General features: G+C 47.6%; 1 protein-coding gene across 2 annotated transcripts in view; it reads left to right on the top strand.

Annotated features, from left to right (window-relative positions):
- OSBP2 (oxysterol binding protein 2) overlaps positions 1–27,579 on the top strand; it is a 139,503-nt gene that overhangs the window by 9,629 nt on the left and 102,295 nt on the right. For both annotated transcript variants that reach the window (XM_027124295.1, XM_027124294.1), the window contains exon 2: positions 13,516–13,724. In XM_027124295.1, the coding sequence (XP_026980096.1) occupies positions 13,516–13,724 (209 nt within the window). The remainder of the gene's footprint in view (positions 1–13,515; positions 13,725–27,579) is intronic.

Here is a 27,579-nt window from a genome sequence, read left to right as displayed (position 1 = left end):
GAACAAGTGGGCTGAGTGATATGTCATCTGTGGGCATGTGCAGCTGCTTGAGGGCAGGACCAGTAGATCATATTTCAGTTGTTTCCTCCTAGAAGGCCCATTGCATGTTAGATCAGTGTTCAGTAACTCTTAGCTGGCCACACACTGGACAGACCTGTCATCGGTACCTGGGAAGCTAGTGGTGGGAGAATGTCTAGGTAGGAACGGAACTTAAAGGTCATCTGGTCCAACCATCTGTCTGTTCATTGACTTCTTCCTATAGCATTTCTGGCCCCTCAGCAGGAGCCTGGGGCAAACCTCTCAGGTGACAGAGAATAAAGCTTTATCTCCAAGACAAAATGGTATTCCTGAGATAATTCTGAAAGTTAGAAAATTCTTCCTCTGTTGAGCTGAGATGGGTTTCCAGGCAGCATTTGTCCTGATTAGGGTGTTTTTCTGTCCTGCACAGCTGGACTTATCCCTTCCATGTGACCATACTCTTCATCTTCAGAGAGGCTGGCTCGGTGTCCCTGTGTATTATCTATTGCTACATGACAAATCATCCAACATTTAGTGGCGTTAAGAATTCGTGAGTGAGGGACTTCCCTGGTGGTCCAGTGGTTATGACTCCACGCTCCCAATGCAGGGGGCCCAGGTTCGTTCCCTGGTCAGGAAACTAGGTCCGTGTGCTGCAACTAAAGATCCTGCTTGTTGCAACAAAGATCCCGTGTGCCGCAACTAGACCCAGCACAGCCAAATAAATAAATAAATAAATAAATATTAATTTTAAAAAAAAGAATTCTTGAGCAGGAGTTGGAGGGATTCTGGCTGGGGATGATTTCATGAGGGTGACACTCATCTGAAGGCTTGACTGGGCCTGGAGGCTCCACTTCTAAGGCAGCTCCCTCACTTGCCTGGCCAAGTGGTGCTGGCTGTTGACAGGAGGGCTCCGTTCCTAGCTCTGTGGACTAGTCCGAAGTGTCCTCACAATATGGCAGCTGGCTTTCCCCAGGGGGAGTGATCCAAGAGAGAGCACGCAGGAACCACAATGTCTTTTCTGACCTACCCTCGAAGTCACACTCTGTCATTTCCACTGTGTCCTCTTAGTTATACAAGTCAGCCCTGCCCAGTGGGGGAGGGAGGCTCCAAACCTTTGTGACCTTCACTTTCCTCATCTGTAAACGGACCTACTTGGCTGTCTGAAATAAACCGTGAAGAAGCATTTGGTAAACTCTTTCGTAAGTGAAGGGGATGTTCTGAATGTCAGGGTTTTTCTAACAGTGAATGCGTAACGAGTGAAAACCTCCTGTTGAACCCCACACTCCTGTTTAACCAGTCCAGTCAAGGAAAGCAGGGCTGGATTTCCCAGAGGATGAAGAAGACATATACTTGAGGTCTCTTTCAGGGATAGTCACTCCGGGAACTATCTTTCTAGAGTTGAGGAACTGTGTCGGGGGGAGACCCATCTCTGCTGACAGGGCCCTTCCCTTGTTCAGTCCAAATGTTGGAGGGGAGACAGAAGGCACACTCTTGCTGGATGCTGTGAGGGCCCAGGAGATAAGACTATGCCACAAAGGCCCCGACCTCATCTGTCTTGCTCACTGATCTGACTCCAAGGCCTGCCCTGTCACGTTGACTGAACGAAAGAATGAACGTGCCCCGCAGGGGTGATGGTTGTTTCAAACTCAGCCTCCGTTTGGGAGTCTGTGACTGTGCTGTGGGGACTTTGGTTTTGCAGGCTGCTGTCACGGTTTGACAGGAGCTGAGCTGCTGTTTCTGCTTCCGTTGAAGCTTGGTGGGAGTCACTTTTACGTAAGATTATTTCATCTAATATTAACGTCAGTGCTTATAATACCAGAGCCCATGAAGGGAAGTAGAATTCCTGAATAAATTATGTCTCACCATCAGCTCTGTAAACTCGTATAGTAATATGTGCATTTAAATTTGTAATTGTCCTTAGTGTGTTAAATTTTGACTTCAGTGTCTCCTTAATTGACCTCTAATCCCTGGCATTTCAGTCTTTCTTTTGTCTTGGTAACTGATTTTCTTTTTTAGAGCCTCCTTTGCTAGGTGTAACATTTTTAGGGGGTATGTTTTAGTGCTGCTGAACATTTAAGCTCACAGATCACTTGTAAAAGGAAGAATCTAGGTTGCTGGGACACCCTGTAGATTGTGGCTGCAGCTACAGAGATTGTGTGCTGATTTAAAAAAATCAGATCCGTTCAAGTATCCTGAATGTGTAGGCGCAGGACTGTGCTCAAAATAGATCCCCCCCTGTGCCCTAGGGACCCGTCATCTCGTTCCTTGATTCCCGAGACACTCAGCACATAGCCTTGTGTGCTGGTTCACAGGGGCTCGTCACCAAAGTCCTTCATCGCTGCTGTTGGCTGTCGCTGTACACAGGGAAGAATTTAAAATGCGATAGATTTTAAATGGATTTTATTTTTTACTGTGGAAAATTTCAAACGCATAAAAGTAGATGATGGCCCATCACCCAGTGTTAGCAAGTCTCACTGTAAGGTCAGTCTATTGCCTCCCCACCCTCAGTTAACTTGAAGTAAGTCGCAGATATCTTTTACTTAATTCTAAGAATTAAGTTAAAAAATAAGTTAGGGCTTCCCTGGTGGCGCAGTGGTTGAGAGTCTGCCTGCCGATGCAGGAGACATGGGTTCATGCCCCCGTCCGGGAGGATCCCACATGCCGCAGAGCGGCTGGGCCCGTGAGCCATGGCCGCTGAGCCTGCACGTCCGGAGCCTGTTCTCTGCAACGAGAAAAGCCAAAAAGGTGAGAGGCCCAATAAACAAAAAAAAAAAAAAAAAAAAAAAAAGTTAAAAAATAATTTTAATAATAATGAATATTTGTAAATATTTCATTATGTATCTCTTTAGAGATGAAAGTTTCTTAAATATTAACCTAAATGGCATTAAAATGCCTAAAAATTTAACAATAATTCCTTAATGTTATCAAATATCCAGTCAATATTAAAATTTCTCCATTGAGTTCTCTTTAATAAAAAAAATTTTGTAGGCATTCAATAGATATTTATTGAATGAAAGTTTCTTTAAATTCTATAGTGCTTTACAATTTTCAAAATTTTTACATGCATTTCATATAATTCCGTAATAAAATTTCCCCATTAGTTTAAAATTTTTTTAGAGTTTCCAGAAATCAGGATCCAAATAGAGTCCATTCATTGCAATTGTTGATATTTCTCCTCAGTTTTTTTTTTTTTTTTTTTTCGGTACGCTGTAAACACTGATACAAACTACCATCCAATCCGTGGACCCTGTTCATATTTTGCCAGTTGTCCCAATAATGTCCTTTCGAGGTAGAAGATCCACTCCAGGATCATAGATTGCATTTGGTTGTTGTGTCTTGTCACTTTAGTTTCAGTCTGGAACAGTCTTCCATTTTCCCTTGTCTTTCATGACCTAAACGTTTTTGATAAATTCAGGCCAGTTACTTTGTAGAATCTGCCTCAATTTGGGATTGCCTGGTGTTCCCTTATGTTTATATTCAAGTCCTGCATTTGTGGCAGAAATACCACAGGATGCATACTGTGTCCTTCACAGTATGTGTCCTGATATGTGCATCATATCAGGAGGCACATGATGTTGATTTGTCCTACCACTAGTGATCATCATTTGGTTAAGATGGTGTTTGCCAGGTTTCGCCACTGTAAAGTTAATTTTATAATTACTAATTAATGACTAATTAGACAGTATTTTTATGGGGAGACACCTTAAGGCTATGTAAAACCCTGTTTGTCAACAAATCTCCCCACTGATTTTTAAAAAAATATTTATTTATTTATTTGCTTGCACTGGGTCTTAGTTGTGGTAGGCAGGCTCCTTAGTTGTGGCATGCATGTGGGATCTAGTTCCCTGACCAGGGATCAAACCTGGGCCCCCTGCATTGGGAGCTCAGAGTCTTATCTACTGCACCACCAGGGAAGTCCCTTCCAACTGATTTTTACCACCCTTTGGTGATTCTTGCCTGAATCTATTATTACTTTTTTTTTTTTTTTTGCAGTACATGGGCCTCTCACTGTTGTGGCCTCTCCCATCGCAGAGCATAGGCTCAGCGAGCCCGCTCCGCGGCATGTGGGATCTTCCCTGACCGGGGCACGAACCCATGTCCCCTGCATCGGCAGGCAGACTCTCAACCACTGCGCCACCAGGGAAGCCCTATTATTACTTTGATGGTTGCCAATTGGTGATTTTCTAATAACATCATTCCTTCTATATTTATTAATAGGCATTGTATTATAAAGAAGAGCTTTTAATTTATCCATTTATTTATATTAGTGTGAACCCATGGATTTCTAGATTATCCAATGGGTTGTTATCTGTAATTATCATTTATTTTGACACTCAAATTGTCCTGGTTTTGGGTAAGAGGAGTCCTTTTAAACTGGCTCCTGTGTCCTTTTGACATTCCCTATTTGAACCCTCCTTCCTTTTTTTGTACAACAGAATGATCCTGGTTCTTCTGTACTGGAATCTGCCATTTCTCCAATGAGCCCTGGTTCCTTTTAGTGGAAAATGGTATCTAGAAGCCAAACACTGAGTGCTAGATGGGCTCATTGTCATTGGGACGTTATTGCTTCTAGGCTCTCTTTGTGGATAGAGGTAGTTTTTTCTTGCCTTTCTCTTCCATGTTTCCAACTTCAGACTCTGACAGTAAGAGATCTGGCTCCCATTATCCTCAATATATTTACTTATTTGCTCAGTCCCTTGTATGAAAACACCCTCCTGGTCACGCTGGCCAAATCTCCTCTGTTCCTGTGCAACCAGTCGTGCTGGCTGAGTTATCTTGACATTGGTATTGCTGATCTTGGTGGCGGTCTTGGCCAAACCCCTCTGCCACAGGGCCTAGCTGCACTGTCTGAATCCCCACAGCTTAGTTTCTCCTGGGAAAGGGGAAGGGGCTCCCCAGTCTCTCTTGATTTATGGGTTCTTCTTCTCTCTTTCTCTTTTTCCCCTTGCAATTTATTTGTTGAAGAAACGGGGTCATTTGTTCTGTAGTTTCACACAAACTGGATTTTGCTGATTGCATCTCCATAATGTTATTTATCATACTCTTCTATCTTCTTTATTTCCTGTAAACTGATAGCTAGGGATTCCATCAGAGTAAGATTAAATTATACTGGCAGGATGGTTCATGGATATATTGAAGAGGGGCATGTATTGGCTGGTTCTTTCTTTCCCCCTTCCTTCCTTCCTTCCTTCCTTCCTTCCTTCCTTCCTTCTTTCCTTCCTTCCTTCCTTCCTTCCTTCCCCCCTCCCCCCTCCCTCCCTCCCTTCCTTCATTTCTTTCCCTCCCCTTCCCCCTCTCCCTCCTTCTCTCTCTGTCTCTTTCACACACACATATGAGCACAAATATCAGAGGCCATTGTTGACAATTTTCTAGACCCATTAGTTTATTACAGTTTGCAAAACGCTGATATTCTGTTATTGCCTTTTTCAGGTATTAGAGGGAATAATTCTATAAAGAGAAACTTCCCCTCATCAACCATTAGGTTACCCAATGGTTTAGTTAATATGGAAATGGTAGGAAAATGCCCCATGCTTTCTTTTTTTTTTTCTTTGCGGTACACGGGCCTGTCACTGCTGTGGCCTCTCCTGTTGCGGAGCACAGGCTCCGGATGCACAGGCTCAGCGGCCATGGCTCACAGGCCCAGCTGCTCCGTGGCATGTAGGATCTTCCCGGACCGGGGCACGAACCCGTGTCCCCTGCATCGGCAGGCGGACTCTCAACCACTGCGCCACCAGGGAAGCCCCCCCATGCTTTCTTTTATTCACCAATTATCAAACAAATAAATGGGTCCCTAGTATCCCTCCAAGGTTACTGATGACTTACTTTTTCAGCTTTATTATGAACTCCTTGACTTGATGTCTTTTAATGTATTACAGCTGTTATTCTTGTTCTAATCTTTGAGAGATAATTCACATACCATGCAAATAATCCATTTAAAGTGTACAACTTAATGGTTTTTAATATATTCACAGATATGTACAACCATCACTAAAGTCAATTTTAGAACGTCTTCATCATCTTCAAAAGAAACCCCATACCCTTTAGCTACCACTCCCGTGCACTCCCAGCCGTGTGCTCCCAGTCCTAAACAACCACTCCAATCCTTTCTGTCTCCCTGTATTTCCCTATTCTGGACATTAATATGGATGGAATTATACAATATGTGGAATTTTGTTCCTGGCTTCTTTCACTTACCATAATGTTCAAGGTTCAACCAAGTTGAACCCCATTGTATGAATCTTTTTTTGTCCATTCATTCATTGATGGTATTGTTTCTACCTTTTAGCTGTTATGTATAATGCTATTATAAATGTTTGTGTACAAGTTTTTGTGTGGGCATATGTTTTCACTTCTCTTGGGTGTATACCTCAGAGTGGAATTGTTGGGTCATGTGGTCACCCTATGTTTAATCATTCTTTAGTGTTTTTGAGTATGTCTCTTTGGATAACTTTTTTAGTGGTTCTTCTAAATATTACATTACATATACATGACTTATCACAGTCTGCTGATGTCATTTTACCAGTTTTAGTGAAGTATAGAAACCCTACCTCCTTGTAAGTTCCTTTACACTCCCCCATTTACAGCATAATTGTCTTAAATATTTCCTCTACACACATGTAGAACCACATCAGACAGTGTTTTAATTTTTGCTTCAGCCATTAAAACATTCATCCATTTTCTACTTGACAAGACCTTTTTAGTCTAAATTTGAGATCTAAAGCATTTGCGCAATATTCTGTGACAGGCTTTCCACTTAATAACCTGAAGAACCACCTTAGGTGTCACTGAGTAGTTCATGATATTCTGATATTTTGATGGAACCGCAAAAAGCGTCTAATGGATTTTCAGTCAGTGATGTTGATGGAGTGGGGTGGTGTTACTCCCATTACTCCACCTTTAGCATGTGAGGTTGGCAGAACTTCCGGTGTGGGCCGAGCCTGGATCATCTCCCTGGGTTTGTTCCTCTGCATGTAACACGCATGCATTAATTCACTCTGCCAGCCCAACATCTCTGAGCTCCCACCGTGTGTCACGTGTGTGGGGACAAGACAGGCCAGGTCTGTGGCTCACGGAACTTATGTTCTAGCTTGTAAGCGGCAAATACAAACAATGACCGGGTAAAGCAGAACATTTTTTCTGGATGGAAGCCCCAGTTTTCTCCTTGAGAAGAGCCCTGTGCTGGTGGCAGAGAAACTGAGTTCTGGTGCTGGCTTTGTTGTTTACCAGCTCTATGGATGGGGGCACATGATTTACCTTTTTCTGGCCTCCTCTCTTTTCTTGGATATAAAATGAGGCTAATTTCCTCCTACAGGTGACTGCCATATAGAATATACTTGCTAAATATTTGCTGAACAAATCAGTGTCTGCTTTGCCCACTTTCTGGACCCTTGCAAGGATCAAAAGACTCATGTTTGTGACAGACTCTTACAGAAAGTGAGATACTACCTGGATATAAGTTGTCTTGATAAGTGTGCTGTCTTTTATAAATTACTGTCATCCTCCATTTGTGTAAAAATGTAGCCTCGTGAATTTCAGTAACTGGAGGATGGATCCTGAGTCTCCTTTTTAGTTTTTATTCTAAAAATTACACTAGAAATATCCTTCCTGTAGAACTTGTAGCAGCATTTATTTAACATTTCTCAAGGGAAACTCTAAATGGCGAAGAATGAGGCCAGAAGCAAAATGAAATGGGGTCAGATCTCGTAGTGATAGTCTCATCTCTGGAAGCAAACACTGCACTGTAGATGCTTCTGTTTGATGGGCCACGTCTGACACTTGCCATGTCAAGCATTTTCTAAATAGAGCCACCAGCTTTGGTGACTTTTGAGAGCACATGTGAAGCCTGGCGGACAAGTCTGTGCGGCCCTGTGGGTAAGAGGCAGGGCTGTGGGTGGGTGGCCTCACTCTAGTGGCGCGGTCCCTTTTGGGAGCTCCACTGAGCTGCCCACATTTCCGAGGCTCACCCTCCGCATCTGGAACAGAGAGGTGACATTCCTGCCTTTCTTGTCACATTTTAAATGGCTAACCTGTGTGAGACACTTCTAAGGTAAGCCCTCGGGATGGGGTAGTTAGGACAAATAGCTGAGCTTCATTACTTAGACCTGGAAGGGTCCTAACAGCATCCCCTTGGCTCAAGAGACAGAAGTACCGAACTCTGCTGTTTTCTCCTGCCCACGTCTCTTACAACCTTCCTCACTGCCCTCCCCACCTTCCGACATCCCTTCTGTGGCTGCTACTCACGTGTACCAGCAAGTTCTTAATTGAGAATAACAGTAAACCAGCTCTGGATATGTTAAACCAAAAAAAAAAAAAAAAGGTATTTACTGGAAGGATCTTCATTTGCTCACAGAATCCCTGGAAAGGCAGAACAGAGATCTCAGAGGAGAGGTGAGAAGAAGGCAGGCTGGGCAGCCGGATCCAGACTCAAAGTCGTGTCACAGAACCATCCCGGCAAGGACATTGCCACCGGGACCCTGCTACCTCTACTGCCGCTGAGAAACAATTGTTGCTGCTGCCACCACTGCCAGCAAAGAATTCTCCCCATTCCTTTTCTTTTCTTTTGGCCACAAGACTTGCGGGATCTTAGTTCCCAGACCACAGACTGAACCCGGGCCTTCGGCAGTGAGAGCATGGAGTCCTAACCACTGGACTGCCAGGGAATTCCCCCCATTCCTGTACTTTTAAATGTAAACTTTTAATAAAGTACAATATACAGAGAGGAAAGTGGGCAAATCACAAAATGAACACACTGAATAAGCTCTGCCCCGCTGAAGAAATAAAACATGACCAGCCCTCCAGGAGTCCCCCCATGTCCCCTTCCAGTCACTGCTCCCCCAAGGGTAACTGCTGTCTGGACTTCTCACCCCAGAGCTTTCTTTTACCTGTTACTGTACTTTTTATCAGTGGAATCACACAGTACGTCCTCTTGGTGTCTGACTTCTGCTCAACATTATGTTTGTGAGGTTCTCGCAGGTTGTTATGTGCAGTTCTAATGCTTTTATTCTCATTGCTGTATAATAATACATCACCATTGGATAAACCACCAAACAAATATACCACCATTTGTTTATCCGGTCTAGTGTGGACAGATGTGTGTGTTGTTTTCAGTTCTCGGTTATTAGGAAGATGCTGTGGAAGTTCTGGAACATGTACACGTGTGCACATCCCGAGTGGGGAGTTCTGTAGGAGCAGAATTGCTGGATCGTGGGGCATGTGTATGTTTACTGATAACTGATGACATTGAGCACTGCTTTGTACGTTCGTGAGCCATTTGGATATCCTCTTTTGGAAAGTGCCTGCCTAAATCTTTTGCCCATTTTTAAATTGGGTTGCTGGCCTCTTTATTACTGATTTTAGGAGTTCTTTGTATTTTCTTGACACAGGTTCTTTGTTGGGTACATTTATTGCGAATAACTCTCCCAATCAGTGGCTTGGATTTTCCGAGTGTATGTTTTGCATCTCTAGATCCAGATTTTAAAACCTCTGCAAACACACAGGATTTGCCTGGTTGCTAGGGATCCCAGACAGCAAACATCACACCTTGTTTGCAGTCACAGGATGGCATTCCAAGATGATATAGCCTCTGGGGAGGTGCCTGGGTCAGGACTCAGCCACGCACAGCAGACATGACTCTGGCTAGTGTGAGGAGAAGGCTGTGCGGCCAGGGGTGGGGTCATTTCCCACTCGCTGGAAGGGCTGGAGGAGCGGGCTGGAAGGAGTCAGGAGCAGTCTGGGCCCCCAGACTCTCACCACCTCTGCTGTGATGGGGTGAACCGCTGATACCACTGCAGGGAGCCCTGGAATTGGGGGCTGCCAGAGCACAAGCCCTGTGTCGCAGTTCCTGCCACCACGATGGGTGCCTTTCCTCTTGCTCACTTCCACATTTAGGTTTTGTGTGAATGCATGTCGTCGGTGGAAACTGATTCCTTGGAATCTTTGATGCAGGTTGTTTTTGGCTGTCTAGCCACTATGGTGTCGGAAGAGGGGAAACCTCCGAGCAGGATGGGCAGCTTTGGGGCAGGGCTGCTCCAGTAAGGAGAGGAGCCGTGCGGGTGCCGTGGTGCTGAGTATTCTAGGCGGGAACTGTGTGGAGGGCCAGGTGCAGCCCTGTGGTTGGTGTGCTCAGCTGATGAACAGGCTCAGCTGCATGTGAGGTTCCAGAAGGTCATTCCTCCACCCATCTGTTCAGCCATTGTGTTTAGGTCCTAGGCTGCTGTGATAAAGCACGAAAAAGTGGGTGGCTTAAAACAAAGGAAATGTATAGTCTCATACTTGTGGAGGCCAGAAGTCTAAAGTGAAGGTGTCAGCAGGGCTGTACTCTCTCTGAAGACCCTGGAGGAGAGTCTCTCCCAGGCCTGCCTGGCCTCTGATGTTGACTGGTGATCCTTGGCATTCCCTGGCTTGTAGATGCATCACTCCCATCTCTGCCTCCCTCCTGTTTCTGTGTCTGTTCCTCTTCTTATAAGGACACCAGTCTTATTGGACTACGGCCCACCCTAATGACCTCATCTTAACTTGATTATATCTTCAAAAACCATATTTCCAAATAAGGCCACATTCACAGGTGCTGGGGGTTAGGACTTCAATAAATCTCCCTGGGGGACACAATTTAGTTCACTTTTATGCCCATCATCAACCCAGGCCTTGGCTGGACCCTCTCCTTTGGCTGCTCCGGATCCCTGGGCTTTCCCAGAGCCACAGCCCCCATGCCGCTGCTCTGGGTTAGCCTGACCCTCCTCCTAGTCTGTGCTTGGGCAGAGTCCCTCACTGTTTGAGACACTGCTCCAGTGTACGCCTTGACCCCTCTAGGACAAGAAAGGGTCATTCTGTTTCCTGAGATCTAACCACCGGCAGCTTATCCTTTCATTTTGATTTTAAAGCCAACTTTTAACTGACAACCGATATGTATGTAGCATACAATATATTGTATGTGTGTAACAGACACATAGAAAAATAGGTAAATTACAAGAGTGTAACAATGAATTTTTATAAAGCGAACACCCCTTTGTTTTGAATTTATTTCCCTCTGCTTATTAAATACTACCTTGCAATTTATGGGCCTGCCTCTTTCACAAAGTGGAATGTTCTCTGAGGCCAGAAAATGTGTCTTATTTACCTTTATATCTACCACCTCTCCAGTTTCTAGCACAATTCCTGTATATGGTAACCCATAGGAAGTACTTGCCAAATTAGAATTTAGAAGATCAGAGAGGAATTTACCAAGTGAATCAGAGTCAGCTTGAGCAAGCATTGAACAGAAGTCTCATACAAGGCTGAGTGCTTTGCTCCAAATTAGTAGCCTTTGTCTTTCTATGTGTCTGAGTTAAAACTTGTTGCCTGTCAATTTTTTTTCTTGCCCGTGGACATTTTTTTGTGTGTGAGAAGGTCCTCCAGAACGCATAGCCCAAGGCAAGGATTAAAGAGTTGACACTTTCCATCCACAGATGAATGGATAAAGAAGATGTGGCACATATATACAATGGAATATTACTCAGCCATAAAAAGAAATGAAATTGAGTTATTTGTAGTGAGGTGGTTGGACCTAGAGTCTGTCATACAGAGTGAAGTAAGTCAGAAAGAGAAAAACAAATACCGTATGCTAACACATATATATGGAATCTAAAAAAAAAAAAAAGTGGTTCTGAAGAACCTAGGGGCAGGACAGGAATAAGGACGCAGATGTAGAGAATGGACTTGAGGACACGGGGAGGGGGAAGGGTAAGCTGGGACGAAGTGAGAGCGTGGCATGGACATATATACACTACCAAATGTAAAATAGATAGCTCGTGGGAAGCAGCCGCGTAGCATAGGGAGATCAGCTTGGTGCTTTGTGACCACCTAGAGGGGTGGGATAGGGAGGGTGTGAGGGAGACGAAAGAGGGAGGAGATATGGGGATATATGTATATGTATAGCGGATTCACTTTGTTATAAAGCAGAAACTAACACACCATTGTAAAGCAATTATACTCCAATAAAGATGTTAAAAAAAAAAGAGAGTTGACACTTTGAGAGATGCAGTCGAAGGGCAGTGAAGCAGAAATGGGGAGTGGGAAGATGGAAGTGACAATGATGCAGTGCGTTTCCTTTGCTGGATGTCGCTTCACAGCGAGCGGCAGAGACACAGTGGGCCTGGCGCACATACTCCTCCAGAAGACACACGAGGAGAAAACACACCACTCAGCAGTCCGCAGAGGCGCAAGTGGAGGGAGGATGTATCTGCCCCATTCACTCCCATCTCCCGTTTCCCACTGTCATTTTATGAGAGTCCAGAAGTGGAGGGACAGTTGGGCAAGGAGGAGGCACCGACTGACAGAGAAGGTGGTCGAGGGAATCTGGGGAGGTGCACAAGGTTTGTATCCAGCACGCTCCACACCTTGCGCTACTCAGGTCCGCGCATGCCTTCATTGGTATCTGCTCTCCCACTGCAATGGGGGGACCACCACCCTCTGAGAGAACAAAGACACGTTGACCCCTTCCCTGGGAGGGGACGTGGCGAGTCTAGTCAGCGACAGGGTCCCCTTCCTGGTGGCCAGCTGGGGTCGCCTGGAAGACTGAAGCAAGAAGGTTGTGAAACAGTCTCCTTCGGTGCTGCTGTGGCTGGTCCTGATGCTGTGATCGACATTCATCCTCTTCTTCCTCCACCACCCCTTCTGAACCCTCTTCACTCTCTGCTAGCACCATGCATATTTTCAACTGCACAGGGGGTTGGGTGCTTCTAACCCCTGATGTTGTTCAAGGGTCAACTGCATATCATCTTCCCTAAGGAATGTAAACAAAGCAGGAGAGAATCAGAAACAGTAGTTCAAATGAAAGATAAATGTCTTCCTGAGTGTCAAGTCATCTGACTTTGGAACTGGTAGAAGAGTCAAGGAAGTAATAACAGATGATGAACAGCCAGGGAGTGTAAGTGAGCATTAAAGAGCAGCAGAAGTGCCAAATGAGCTCCGGCACTGGCAGGGTTACGTGCTGACCAGTTGCTCTTCCTTTTCCCACATCCTCTGTGGAAAGAGCTTTGGTACGTCGTGGGGGAGGGTGGGGGAAGAGTGGTGTCTGAATTTCCTTTGAGTGTCTAAAGGAGTGAGTTAAGTAGATCCAGTCATGATAGTTGGATCTCACTTTTCAGACACTGGTCACAGTTGGAAATGGCCCACACTTTAGTCACCTCCGCTTCCCCTTACCTTGGTACCATTAGCTCCATGACCTTGTAACCAGCCAAGGGTCAGTTCCTTGTCGCAAGGGGTACTGTGTCAGCCCAGCCATTGCCTTCATCTCCTGGGGCCAGAGGAGAATGGTGGCATCCTCTGCCACTCTCCCCACTGAGACCCGCCCCCCCAACAAGCCAAGCCCCTACCAGTCAATCCCGAGAGGGCTTATTTCCCATCTCCTGTGCCAGCTCCAAGCGTCTGAGATTCCAAGGATGTGCCTTGAGGCTTTTATTCAGTCTAGAACTATTGAGTTTGGGAGCCTCACCCCATCCCTTCTCTTGCATCCCACAGAAATCAGGGTGAAATGGCCCACACCTGCCGTGGCACCATCAACCTGTTCACTGCGCACTTTGACACGGAGGACTCTTGCGGTATCGTGCTGACCAGTGGGGGCAGGACCTACCACCTCAAGGCCGGTTCAGAGGTGGAGCGGCAGCAGTGGATCACCGCCCTGGAGCTGGCCAAGGCCAAGGCTGTCCGCTTGATGAGCAGCCAGTCAGGTAGCGAGTGCTTGGTGCAGCGGGAGTACGTGCAGGGTCGTGGGTCTGGAGAGAGTGGGAACTGAAAGTGTTTGGAGGCCAGTGGTGACCAGGCTAGTTCAGACCAACCTCGGAAGGTCAGGGTGCGTGTTTGCCCTTCCCACTCAGCTCCGTGCGTCCTCAACAGTGGGATGTTAGGTGGTCAGGGTGGCTGGCAGTTCTCGGGATGGAAATGTTGAGGTGGGCAGGGCTGTGTGTGTCTTTCTTTGGACAAGTCTGGTTCCTGGGCTTCAGCAGAACTTTCGGTTGCTGCAGTGAGTCAGTTCCAGAAGCAGAGTCAAGGTGGGAGGCCAGGATGGTGCACTTGTGCCTCAGGCCAGACTTTTTTCGAGGTCCATTTGGAGATTGAAAACCATTTAGCCAGAGATGCTGTCTTTGCCAAGAGGGAGGGTCAGCTCAGAAGTCCTGAGCAAGACATTTTATTTTTTACTTTAATACATTTTAAAAAATATGTATTGTCTTTATAAGATTCATAAACCAATGGTTTCAAAGCATATGCAGTGAAGTCTGCCCTTGACTCTTATCCCCAGCTACCCACCCTGTTCTCCCACCCAGGGGCAACCAGAGCTACCAGTATCTTATGTGTTTACATGTGTATTCAAATAAGTACTTATAGGAAATTCAGTCCCCCACCTTGCTTTTTTTCCATTTGGCAATAGTATATCTTGGAATTTTTTCCTATAAATACATAAAAAGCTTCCTCCTTGTTTTTACAACAGTACAGTACTTCATTGTACGAATGTACCCTAGTTTATGTAACCTATAGCCTGTTGATGAACATTTAGGTTGTTTCTTTAATTTGCTATGACCTGCCACGCTGCAGTGAGTAACCTTGCATTTCATTTCAGGTGTGTACAAGAATAAATGAAACATACGTCCCAGGAAGGGGGGTTGCTGGGTCGGTGGGACTGTGCATTTCTAATTCTGAGACACTGTCACTCTGCCTCCCACCTGGGTCGTACCAGTAGATGCCTGCGGCCCTGTGTAAGAATGCTGGCCTCCTTAGAGCCTTGCCCGCCCAGAGCAATAGCAGGTTTCTGATGGGTGAAAACTGGGTCCACACATACAGAGGGGAGGAGTGGGAAGCTGTGATCCTTTTGAAGTTATAAGCACAAGGTGTGTGTTTATATAGACCTGTGTGGGTTTTTTTTTTAATATAAATTAATTTATTTTACTTATTTATTTTAGGCTGTGTTAGGTCTTCATTGCGCGCGGGCTTTCTCTAGTTGCAGTGAGCGGGAGCTACTCTTTGTTACAGTGTGCGGGCTTCTCATTGTGGCGGTTTCTCTCGTGGAGCACGGGCTCTAGGCGCGTGGTCTTCAGTAGTTGCGGCACACGGGATCAGTAGTTGTGGCACATGGGCTCTAGAGCACAGGCTCAGTAGTTGTGGCGCATGGGCTTAGTTGCTCCGCAGCATGTGGGATCTTCCCGGACCAGGGCTCGAACCCATATCCCCTGCATTGGCAGGTGGATTCTCAACCACTGTGCCACCAGGGAATCCTAGACCTGTGTGTTTTTTAAAGAGGCAGGGCCCCAGGTGAGAAGGAGTCACAGCCCCTGTTCTCCAGGATTGTCTCCAAGGCTGGTCCAGGAGATAGTGAGTCCTGTGGAAGGAGCTCTAGCACAAAGCAGGTGGAGGGGCTAGTGACATCAGTCATTGTGCCCCATACTCAGTCTCCCTGCATTGGGGTCTCTCCCCCAGCACTAGCTTCTCAGTGCACATGGAAGGTCATTGACTATCAGTCTGACCTTCTCTTTTAGTCTCACCCATTTGGAGCATGGGTCCCTCCATGATGACTCTTTTTCTTGGGGTCAGCACTCTGTGGCTTGGGTGTGTCAGCAGTGATGCTGAGCTTGGCCAGGGGTCCCCAGGGTACCACTCCATTTCCTAGTGAAGGAGGGTGTTTGGGGGCATCTCAGGTATGGGCTGCATTGAGACCCCCAGCAGGACCTGTGGTCTCAGTTTGGATGCTTGTAGCAAATGATGTAGCTGGTGTTGTGGCTGGACTCGGGACAACCCCATTGGCCAAGTGCAGGGACATTGCTGGTTGTGGAAGAACTAGCTTCCTCTTAGTAGCTTCTAAGTAAAATCAATCAATCAATCAATCATTGCCTCATTTTTAGGAACTTCTTGAAAATAATGTAGCAGGTAGCACCTACTGGATTCATCATTCTGGAACAATTTTCCTGGGACAGCCAGCAGCAGGGGTTTCTTTTGCAGCTGGTACGGAAGTACTGTTAACTCAGCTGACAGTGCTAGGGATTGCTAGCCTGCACTTCCTCTAGGAGAGTCTGGGACCCCTGAGGGAGCAGCCTCAGGCACACATTCCTTCATTTCATGTCCTTTAGGCGTGGTCAGAGGCTAGAGATGCACCACATGTCTTGTGTTCCCAAGAGGTTAGCCTTCTGGGTAAGGTCACAGAACAGACATTCAGGTACAACTCAAAGTAACACATGCTACGTGTCAGTGAGACTTGGTAGGATTCCTCTCCTTTTGGTGTCATGAAGCACAAATAATTTCACTGAAGAGAAGACACAGATGGCAAATAAGCACATGAAAAGGTGTTCATTATCATTAGCTGTTAGAGAAATACAAATTAAGATCACTGTGAGATATCACTACACATTATTAGAACAGCTAAAATTAAAAATAGCGATAATACTAAATGCTGGTGAGGATCCATCATAAGTTACTGGTGGGAACGTAAAATGGTACAGCCACTCTGGAAAACATTTTGGCAGTTTCTTAAAAAACTAAACATGCAATTACTATATGACCCAGGAACTACACCCTTGCATATTTATCCTAGAGAAATGGCAACTTATGTTCACACAAAAACCTGTACACAAATGTTCATAGCAGCATTATTTTTAATTAATTAATTAATTATTGTCTGTGTTGGGTCTTCGTTGCTGTGCTCAGGCTTTCTTTAGTTGCGGCGAGTGGGGGCTACTTTTCGTTGCGGTGCACAGACTTCTCATTGCGGTGGCTTCTCTTGTTGCAGAGCAAGGGCTCTAGGCCCTCGGGCTTCAGCAGTTGTGGCACGTGGGCTCAGTAGTTGTGGCACATAGGCTTAGTTGCTCCTTGGCATGTGGGATCTTCCTGGACCAGGGATTGAACCCATGTCCCCTGCATTGGCAGGCAGACTCTTAACCACTGTGCCACCAGGGAAGTCCCATAGCAGCATTATTTTTAATAGCAAAGTACTGGAAACTTCTCAGATGTCCTTCAGTGGATTGAACAAACCCTGGTACATCCATTGAATGGAACGCTATTCGGCAGTCACAATGAATGAACTATTGATGCGTACAATAACTTGGATGGATCTCAGAGGCATTATGCTGAGTGAAAGAAGCCATTCTCAAAAAGTTGTATGATTCCATTTATATGACACTCTGGAAAAGGCAGAAACTAGAGATGTAGAGCAGGTCAGTGGTTGCCAAGGGTGAGGGGTGAAGGGAGGGAGTGATACAAAGTTGTAGTATGAGGAAGTGTTTTGGGGGTGATGGAATTGTTCTGTGTCCTATGGTGAAGCTGTGTCATGAATCTATACATGCGTTAAAATGCATAGAACTGGCGAATTCCCTAGTGGTCCAGTGGTTTGGACTCGGCCTGCCCTGGCCTGAGTTCAGTCCCTGGTCGGAAAACTAAGATCCCACAAGACGAGAAAAAAAAAAAAAAAAAGCATAGAACTGTGCAGCAACAAAAGAATTGCTGTGTGTTCATTTGAAAGTAAAATGCAGTTTTGACTTCTGTCTCTTCTTGGTTCTCCCTGCCCTACAGACCTGTCCAGCTTTCCCTCTCCTCATTGGCACACCGTCTTGCTGTCAGGCTGGCTTGGAAGCTGAGCCTCCTGCTTACAAACCCTCTTCGTTAGCACCCAGCCCCTTCCCACACCCTGCTTCCCCTTAGGTCTGCTTCCCCTTCAAGGAGAGGCCATTATGGAAACCCTCCCTGAGCTGGCCCCCTGCCTGGGCTAGATGCTTGCTCTCTGCCACCGGGCTCAGCCCCTCATGCGCATGCACAGTGGTGTGCTAGTTAGTGTGAGCATGAGTTCCCGGAGCCTCAGATTCCCTGTCCGTCAGTCCACCAGAGGCTTTGACTGTGTGCCTCCCAACGTCCTTCCAATTCAAAGATTTCTAAGTCAGTGGGAGCCACGTTTCCTGGGTTCAAACCATGGCTTAGTAACTGTGTGACCTTGGGTGAGGTGCTTGCTGTCTGTTGCCTCTTTCTCTCCTCTGTAAAGCAGGCTTAATCATAGAACCACCCCTTAGAGGTGCTGTGAGGACTATCTTAGACAGTGCATGAAACGAACTTAGCACATGACTTGTCAAATGCTCAAGAAAAGTCAGCAGTAGTTATTGATAATAGTCACCTTGGCAACTTTAAAATAATACAGGTTCCCAGGTCTCCCTGCAGGGATAAATCTGAATGAATGAGAGCATTGGGGATGGGGGGGGTGGGGAGCGGGGGGCAGGCACCTGCATTAAAAAAAAATCTTCCTGGATAGGATTGCCAGATTTAGTAAATAAAAGGTCAGGTCACCAACTTTCATTTGCACTTCAAACATACACAGATATTTTAGTGTAAATGTGTCCCATGCAATAGTTGGGACATACTTACACTGAAATTTGTTTATTGTAATTCAGTGTAAAGGGCGTCCTACATTTCATCTACCTGCATTTAGCCGCATCCTGGGGGACTTTGATGCTCAGCCCACTTGGGTGGGTGTGGTCCAAAGTGGAACTTCTGTCAGAAAATAGAGAGTATCCTTTCACTTGACACAGGGGGGAGCTAGAGGGTAGTTTGTTTGCTTTCCTTGCTCCTAAATCAGTGAGTAAGGAAGCACCAGAAGTTCGGCTGGCATGCAACCTACCTCTCAGAATCATTTTCATATCTTCAGGTCCGCCTCCCAGTGGGGGCTCCAGGAGGCTGAGAGCAGTGAACCCAGAGCCGGACACCTCTCTCTCTTGGGCCTTACCTCCAGGGGGGCTAATCCAGCTCCTCAGGGGCTCTCTCTCTCTCCTGCCCTGCTCCCCCAGGCTGACCTGCCCCCACCTTGAGGTCATAGCCCTATTCTGATATCACAGCCCAGCACTTGGAATTATCCCAGGCAGCCCAGATTCTGCCCTTAGGGCAACCAAGGCGGCGTTTGAGCAGGGGGTGAGGGGGCTGTTTGTGGCTGGTGGCCCTAGGGGCTGCTGACCCTAAAGACCATCTGGGCACCCTGCCATCCTATTGCTTCAAGATGAAAATCCTCTAAAAGTTAGGACTTGGAAGGCTTTCCTGCTGTCCCTATTGGCCATGGTCCCCCAAGGTAGAAATAAGTCCCTGGGGAGTGGTGGGGGGTAATCTAGCTCTGGATCAGCTCCTGGAAAACCTGCTGCCTTTGTGCCTCAGCAGGCAAGTGGCCTGGAGAAATGGTGGTCTTGCCTTGGTCCACTCAGCACTCTTCCCATTCGAAGGAATGGCTACCTAAACTGGGGGTTTCTGACTTGTTGGGGAGAACTGTTCCTTAGTGCTCAGAAAATCCCTGCAAGCACTGAGCCATGGCTTCTCCCGTGGTCACCCCCAGAGGCTGGGTGGGGACAGGGGTGTGCTTGTCTCAGGACAAAGGGAAAACATAGCCACATTCAAGCTATTAACCCTTGGACCCCTTAGTCCCAAGGAGGAGGAACCCCATCCACTTAGCTGGTCAGAAGGTATAATGAGGTCTCTTGTAAGCTCATTAAGTTAGTAAAATATTGAGTGGCATGGATTAAACAACACACACACACATGCACACACACACCCTGAAAAACTTCTCTCTAACTTTGGTGGGCACAAAGGCTGCTGGGGTGAGTGCATTAAAATTCTTAGGGGAGGACCACCAAGATTCTGATGAGATGATCAGATGGTGCCCATTAAAAATGGTCCCGGGCTTCCCTGGTGGCGCAGTGGTTGAGAGTCCGCCTGCCGATGCAGGGGACGCGGGTTCGTGCCCCGGTCTGGGAAGATCCCACATGCCACGGAGCAGCTGGGCCCGTGAGCCATGGCTGCTGAGGCTGCGCGTCCGGAGCCTGTGCTCCGCAACAGGAGAGGCCACAACAGTGAGAGGCCCGTGTACCACAAAAAAAAAAAAAAAAAAAAAGTCCCCATTTTTAATATGCATTTCATACAGCGCTCCTGCTGGCCCCCCATGGATCTCATTTTGAGAAACATGGTCTGCTCAGACTCCTGGATGGCTTGCTGCAGCTGCCTTGCTTCCCCCATTTCCAAATTCTGTGTTTTCCATGGAATGGGTTTAAAAAATTTTTTTAATTGAAATATAGTTGACATTTACAATGTTGTTTTAGTTGGAATGGGGGTTTAATTCTGTTTTACTACCATGTATTTTTTTGGCTGCTTTGGGTCTTCGTTGCTGCACGTGGGCTTTTTCTCTAGTTGCGGCAAGCGGGAGCTACTCTGTTACAATGTGTGAGCTTCTCATTGTGGTGGCTTCTCTTGTTGCGGAGCATGGGCTCTAGGCACGTAGGCTTCAGTAGTTGTGGCTCGCGGGGTCTAGAGCACAGGCTCAGTAGTTGTGGCACATGGGCTTAGTTGCTCCCCGGCATGTGGGATCTTCCCGGACCAGGGATCGAACCCGTGTCCCCTGCCTTGGCAGGCGGATTCTTAACCACTGCGCCACCAAGGAAGTCCCTACCACGTATTTTTTTTTTTAATTCACTGGAACCACAGAGACAAAAGGGATGGTGTGGGGCGTTCACCAGGTGCACTTCTATCTGAATTCTTGTCCCCTTTCTTCTAGGTATAGGTGCAGCCTTTTTCTCCACCTAAGAAGAGGGATTATGTCCGTATTGGGAGTGCTATACCCTTCACTCATCAGAGACTCTCTCTTCATCGTCCTCACCTTGACTGAGAGAGTGGGACAGTGGGTGTGAACTGTTGGTCATTGAAACTGATAGTGGTGAAGGGTGTTGCTGACCAGAGGGGTTGGCTTTTGTTTCTGTGGTGGCCCCGGGATGAACATTTAACGGTACCCCAGGAGGGGAGCCATTGCTCTTTGATGGGTCAGCAGCTCAAGGTGGGAATTCCCTGCTTGCTTTGGCTGTGAATTCGGGGCTCCAAGAGCATGAATGCCACACAGCCCTCTGAACAGATAAACAGATCTATGTCTAGTTTGGAGGAGAAGTCGGTTTCTGGTTTTGAGTCCTTTGGATTAGGCAGTGTCCAGCCTTCAGGTGTTCAGGCCTGGAGCCCTTTGTGATCTCAGCAGTTCCCTCCAAGCTTCTGGCCCAGGTGGGAGGCATGACGTGTCCTGGCCCTTGGTCCTTGGCTCTCAGGTTGCAGGACAGGGGGGTTGACCTCACCCTACCCCTCCAAAACATGGATGGGTCAGCCTCCCTTCCCCTCAGACTCTCCTCTGCCTTGACTCACACCTGGGCCACCTCATCCAGACCAAGGGAGGAATGAGGGGCAGTTAAGATTTCCCCTCAGCGATGCCAGGACAGGGAGCTGAGCTCACTCCATTCCACGTGCCCACCTTGGTGTTTGGAGAGAGAAAAACCTATGCCCAATTTGAGAAATGAGGCCTTGAGGATTTTGTCAAAATAGAGGACCAGCCTCTGCATCCCGAGAGCTTGTTGCACGCAGGCCAGTGGCTTCTACTTTGCAGCTTCAGCAGTACCTTGTGTGGAGTTGTTGCTCACTAAATGTGTCAGTTGAAAGAGGTCCAGGTAAAATCCTCAGGTAGGACAGTTGGACTCAGGGATGCTACAGAACCCCAAGGATGGGATTTTTTAAAATCCTTTTGTTGTTATGGAAAATTTATGACATAAACAGAAGCGGACAGAAGTCTCAGGAGCCGGCACATACTTGTCACCAGCTATCAGCTCAGTCTTGTTTCTGTGCCTCTACCCTCTTCCCTAATCCTGTGTCATTTTGAATATTCGTCAATATTTCAGGATGCATCTTTAAAAGATAAGGATTCCTTTTTTAAACATTTAATATTTAGTTCAAGGTACTGTTATCACATCTGCAAAATTAACAGTGCAGTGGACTGAAGTTTGTTTAAAGGAAACTTTACTCTCCCTGGTGACTTCGAGGGTGTGAGGGAACTAGAAAAGGGGGTGCAGTGCCTGAGAAAGGGGGACACACATGTGCTTCCAGTAGAGAAGACTGGGCTTTATTCAGAGTCTGAAGGAACCCAGGGGAAAGTTAGCGTCCCTCAGCTGGGAGAGAATTTTGGCCCTTCCTGAAGAAGCGGGGCTTGGCACAGAGCAGGAGGTCCTGGAAGGCTGGAGACCTCTGATGGCTCGGCCTTGCCAGGGAGCCTGCAGGGTGGGGTGGGGGGGTATGAGTTGGAGTCAATTTTTAAGAGTCCACATTAGCAAAGGCAAGAGCCACCAGAAAGGAACTTAGCAAAAGGATGGTATTTTGTTATGCAAGAGGTGTTGACAGTTTGGACTTAGATGTGATCCTGTGACCCATACAGATGGCAGAGGCTACCCCTGAGGGACTCGTGTAAATCGGTGCTAGTTGAAGAGGCTCAGGGTAACTGGGTCACCAGCGAGTTCAAATGTATGTGCACAGTTTGAGCAGACTGACGCTCAGTTCTCAGAGAAACTGAGTTGGATTTTTGCAGCGAGGGCAGTGTTTGTTCTGACCTCGCCTCTTCCCACAGGGCCCTCTGCCAGCCATTCCAGAGGTGGCCCCCCTATTTCAGTAGAAAAATAAGCATTCTGAAATGTTTGTATTGGAGGTGGTCTTCTTAAGAGGATTAGTAGGTCAGAGTCATTTGACCAAAAAAGTAGACAAAAAAGTCACTTGTCTACATTTGGTACATTCTTACCATTAAGATGCTTTAAGCAAGAGGGAGGAGATATGGGGATATATGTATATGTATAGCTGATTCACTTTGTTATAAAGCAGAAACTATCATACCATTGTAAAGGAATTATACTCCAATAAAGATGTTAAAAAAAAAAATGCTTTAAGCATCATTTTCCTGCCAGGGCAATTACCCTGCTTCCTTTGTAACTAACCTTTGTAACTATAGCACTTACCTTTGTAATTACCAGATTCAGAAGGCTTATGCTTTGTTGCCATTTAGATGTTAACCTGCTCGAGGATCTGTGGGCATGAGTGCCAAGCCTCTGATGCAGGTGGGGCTGGCAGCTCATTGTGTCACTGGTTCCAAAATACAGCATGTGTCCTGAACCCAAGGTGAGCAGGGCTAGAATATCTTCCTGGGATCCTCCTGCACTTAACTTCGCCAGCTTGAACTTTGATTTGGAGGTAAACTTTGAAAGGTCAAGGCTAGGTATTCTGGGCTGTGGAACTGGAAGGTGGGGCTCTGTTCCCCTCCCCCCCACAACCCTGCCGCCCTGGGCAGTTGCTGAATCTCATTTGCATGATGGTGTGAAGGGGCGTGGCTTAGTAAAAGCAGTGCAAAATTTGGGATCCTGGCTTTGCTTTGAGTCATTGTGTAACTTTTTAAAACAATGTTTTTATTGAAGTATAGTTGATTTACAATGTTGTGTTAGTTTCAGGTATACAGCAAACTGATGCAGTTATATATATGTATCTATCTATATATATCTGTATATATATAGACATATATGTTCTATTTCAGATTCTTTTCCAGTATATATTATTACAAGATATTGAATGTAGTTCCCTGTCCTGTACAGTAGGCCCTTATTATTTATCTATTTTATATATAGTAGTGTGTATCCGCTAATCCCAAACTCCTAATTTATCCCTCTCCCCCCCATTTGCCCTTTGGTAACCATAACATTGTTTTCTATGTCTGTTTCTGTTTTGTAAATAAATTCATTTATATCTTTTTTTTAGATTACACAAATAAGTGATATCATATGATATTTGCCTTTTTCCATCTGACTTACTTCACTTAGTATGATAATCTCTAGGTCCATGCATGTTGCTGCAAATGGCATTATTTTACTTCTTCATGGCTGAGTAATATTCCATTGCATATGTATTCCACATCTTCTTTATCCATTCCTCTGTCAGTGGACACTTAGATTGCTTCCATGTCTTGGCTATTGTAAATAGTGCTGCTGTGAACATTGGGGTGCATGCATCTTTTTGAATTAGAGTTTTTGTCTTTTCCATTGTGTGACTTCGGACGAGGCCCTCAACCGCTCTAAGCCTTAATTTTTTTGCTCCTCAAAGGGAGGAATAATGCCTATATCCTGAGATGGTGGTAAGGATAAATAATAACAGCAACAACAACAATAATAAAAAAACCTCAGACCCTGTCCCCACCCTCCACCCACTCCTGAAGGGACCAGGGCAGGGCTGGCTATCTGCTCCAAGCTGCCCTGGGAGAGGGACTGTGTGGCACAGCTGAGCAATACCAGTCGTTATTACCACCCACCAACCCTGGCTCTTCAGCTGGCTCCTTAGTCCAGTACTGGTCCGTGGCCTGTTAGGAACCGGGCGGTGAGCAGTGGGCGGGTGAGCGAGAGAAGCTTCATCTGTATTTATAGGGCTCCCCATCGCTCACATTACTGCCTGAGCTCTGCCTCCTGTCAGATCAGCGGCGGCATTAGATTCTAATAGGAGCACAAACCCTACTGTGAACTACGCATGCGGGGGATCTAGCTTGCGTGCTCCTTGTGAGAATCTAATGCCTGATGACCTGAGGTGGAGCTGAGGCGGTGATGCTAGCGCTGGGGAGTGGCTGCAGATACAGATTATCATTAGCAGAGAGGTTTCACTGCACAGAGACCATAATAAATCAACTGCTTGCAGACTCGTCTCAAAACCCTATCAGTGAGTGGCAAGTGAAAACAAGCTCAGGGCTCCTACTGATTCTGCATTATGGTGAGTTGTATGATTATTTCATTATATATTACAATGTAATAATAATGGAAATAAAGTGCACAATAAATGTAATGCACTTGAATCATCCCCAAACCATCCCCCCCCCCCCCCCCCGGCCCGTGGAAATATTGTCTTCCGTGAAACCGGTCCCTGGTGCCAAAAAGGTTGGGGACTGCTGACTTAGTTGACAGTAGGTCTGCCTGCAGTGGTATCATGCCTGTGGGGATGTCTCCTCACTGCACTGGAAACGCCTTTATAGACAGGGACCTGTTTTCTAATTCTTTTCTTTTTTTCATGGTCTTCTATTCAGGGTCAGTTGGTGGCAGGGAACAAAAACCCACTCAGAGTGTCCTCAGTAAAAGTAGAGCTTATGCAGCACCCTACAGGGACTCTCCCATGTCCCCTCTGTTACCGTTCCTTCTATGGACTGGCTTCTTTGTTCCTCTATATCTTCATTCTCCCAGGGGCTCTGACCTGCCCTGGCTGGCTCGGCCTCGTGGCTGCTGTCTCTGTGCCCCAGATTCAAATTCTTGGGCAAGGGAACCCGGAGCGGCTTGGAGCAGGTCTCCAGCCCTGCTCACATCAGGTGCAGCTCGGGGTGGGGGTCATGGCCACACCTGAGGGGCGACCTGAACGTGTTTAATGAGGGAGTGTGAAATCCTGCCCACTCTTCTGGGTCTCCCTGAGATGTGACCTCTTCTCTGAGCACCTCTAACCTCCGTGGAGTGGTCCCTCACTGCCACCCCCAGGAGTTGGCTCAGGAAAGAGAAGGTGAGGGCAAGCAGCAGCTGGATGGGCTGTTCGTGCTCCGCATGCTCTGTGGCTGCTCTCTCCTGTGCCCAGCCCAGGCCAGGGAGCTGTGGAGAGCCAGGACCCAGCTCTGAGGGAGGCGAGGTGGGCAGGCTGGTGTAACAACCACAGATTGTGGAAGGGAATCCTTGGGGGATAAGACACGTCCCCTGGAGGCAGGGGCAGGAAGCACAGAAGCTTCAGAGGCCCCTCACAGGTAGGTGGGGTTGCCAGGGAGGCCCTGTGAGCATAGGAAGAGCTGGGCCCAATGGAGGCTGGTGCCCCGTCCACACACTGGGCACAGAGCACCAGCGACGCAGGGCCTCGGTGTGATGCCTGCACCTGGGGCCAGGCGAGCTGCCACCCTGCTCAGGAGAGGGTGCCGGTGGGTGGGGCTCTGGGCTGGCCTCCTCCCACCGTGTCTGCCCCAGTAGCTTTCCTTGTCCTGTGTCTGCTGGTCTCTTTCAAATAGGTTTGTAGAGAAACCTGTACAAAAGGTTTGAAAACCATTGGTGCAGAGCTTTCACCTGAGATCGGGATTGGCTTTGAAATGGAGGCTGACCTGAGGGTGGCAAGGGCTCGGGCCAAGGCGAGGGTCAGGGCCTGGCCCTTTTTACCATCTCCCCCCTCCCCCACCCCCACCCCCAGACACACACACAAAAGGAAGCCAGTGGGGACAGCTCGCTGGAAGGCTTCCCAGACTCAGCCTGGGTTTGCACTTGACCGTGTTTAGCTGGCATTGCTCTCCAGGGGCCACCACATCCTGGGTCCCTTCTCCTCCCACAGAAAGGACTGAGGCTGTGCCCGTGCACAGGCCCTCTGCGCCTGGAGGCAGAAGGAATATTCCATCCAGTCCCCACGTGTTTGGTGTGCACAGACCATACACTTGTGAGCCACCTCAGTCCAGGTGAGAGTGGGTTAGAGCAAAGCGGGGCCAGCGTGTAGCCACATGCCGAGAGAGCTGGTCCCAATGCAGCCACCCAGGCAGGAGTCGGCCTTGGACACCTCCCTCTAGAGCAGGAGGAAATGCTTGTAATGGGTTGGTGCGGGACCAGGGCGGAGACTGCAAGCTGGGCTTCCAGTGGGCGAGTTCTGGTTTTAGATGAAAGTGGTGGGTTTTTCTCTCCCACTGGCACCCACCTTACATTTCTCTTTTCTCTGGAAGACAGTCGGAAACACTGGGTTGCTCGGAGATGAGGTAGCTTCTCTTGAGGAATGGAATTTCCATTTTAATGAGGCTCCTGAGTCAGGGCCTTCTGCCTGCCTGGGGCGAAGTACCACTACTGTGAGCCCATCTTTCCTCATCTCCGTTAAAGCACGAGGAGTGGGGAGGTTGCACTGGCCCACGGGACGTCTTGTCACTGATGAGGCAGCTGTGTTCGCAGAGAACTCCTCTTCATAGACGTTTTGTGAGCGCAGCCAGAAGTGTCACCTTCAGGACTTGGCCACAGAAACCCTCGAGCCCAGACATCCCGGAGGCAGCCCTGCCAGCTCCGGGCACACCTGTGACTGGTTAGGCCTGGCTTTGAGGCCGTTGTGAGGTCTGGCTCTCCCTCTCTTCCGCTGAGTGACGTCCTCTCTGGACTCAGGTTCCTCTCTGCAGAGGGGAAACGACAAGAGCCCCTGGGCAGGTGGACAGCGGCATGAGCTCTGTGCACTGTGGGGTCTCTCACACTTGATGGCTGTTCTTATGTCATGAAGCCTTTTCTCCAGGACCCCCTCCTGACTCCCCACCCCAGGTCTGCTTCCCACCCGCCGTGGGTGCCCTCCTGGCCCCTGGTGCCTCTCTTTTGAGCATTCACCATAGTGTCGGTATTATTCATGGTGCTCTCATCTATTTAACGTCTGACTTCCCTGGTCATCCCGCCGCCCAGGCCGGGCTCATCTCAGAGTAGGCACGCAGAACTGTTGGGTGGATGATGGAAGGGATGGAGGGAGGGAGGGAGGGAGAATGAGTGAGAGAATGAGTGTGAGGAGTGGGTGCCTGGTGCTTTGGCCAGGCCTGGTGGCTCCTTTGGTCCGTATGCTCTGGGTGCAGGTAAATTGTGGGGGTCCTCACAGAGCCAAGTTTGGAGAGCGTCCTTCCAAAGGGCATTACCAGGAGCGTGAGAGGTCAGGAGGGACTATGTGTGACTCCAGGCAGCTCAGCCGGAGACACCACCGCGGGAGCAGCTGTGTCCTTCGCAGTGGGCTGTC

This window comes from Aethalodelphis obliquidens, unplaced genomic scaffold (assembly GCF_003676395.1).
Source record: "Aethalodelphis obliquidens isolate GAN/ISIS:26980383/991018 unplaced genomic scaffold, ASM367639v1 scaffold28, whole genome shotgun sequence".
Taxonomy (NCBI): Eukaryota; Metazoa; Chordata; class Mammalia; order Artiodactyla; family Delphinidae; genus Aethalodelphis; species Aethalodelphis obliquidens.
The sequence above is the reverse complement of the archived record's forward strand: the minus strand, read 5'-3'. Positions and strand labels throughout refer to the sequence as shown.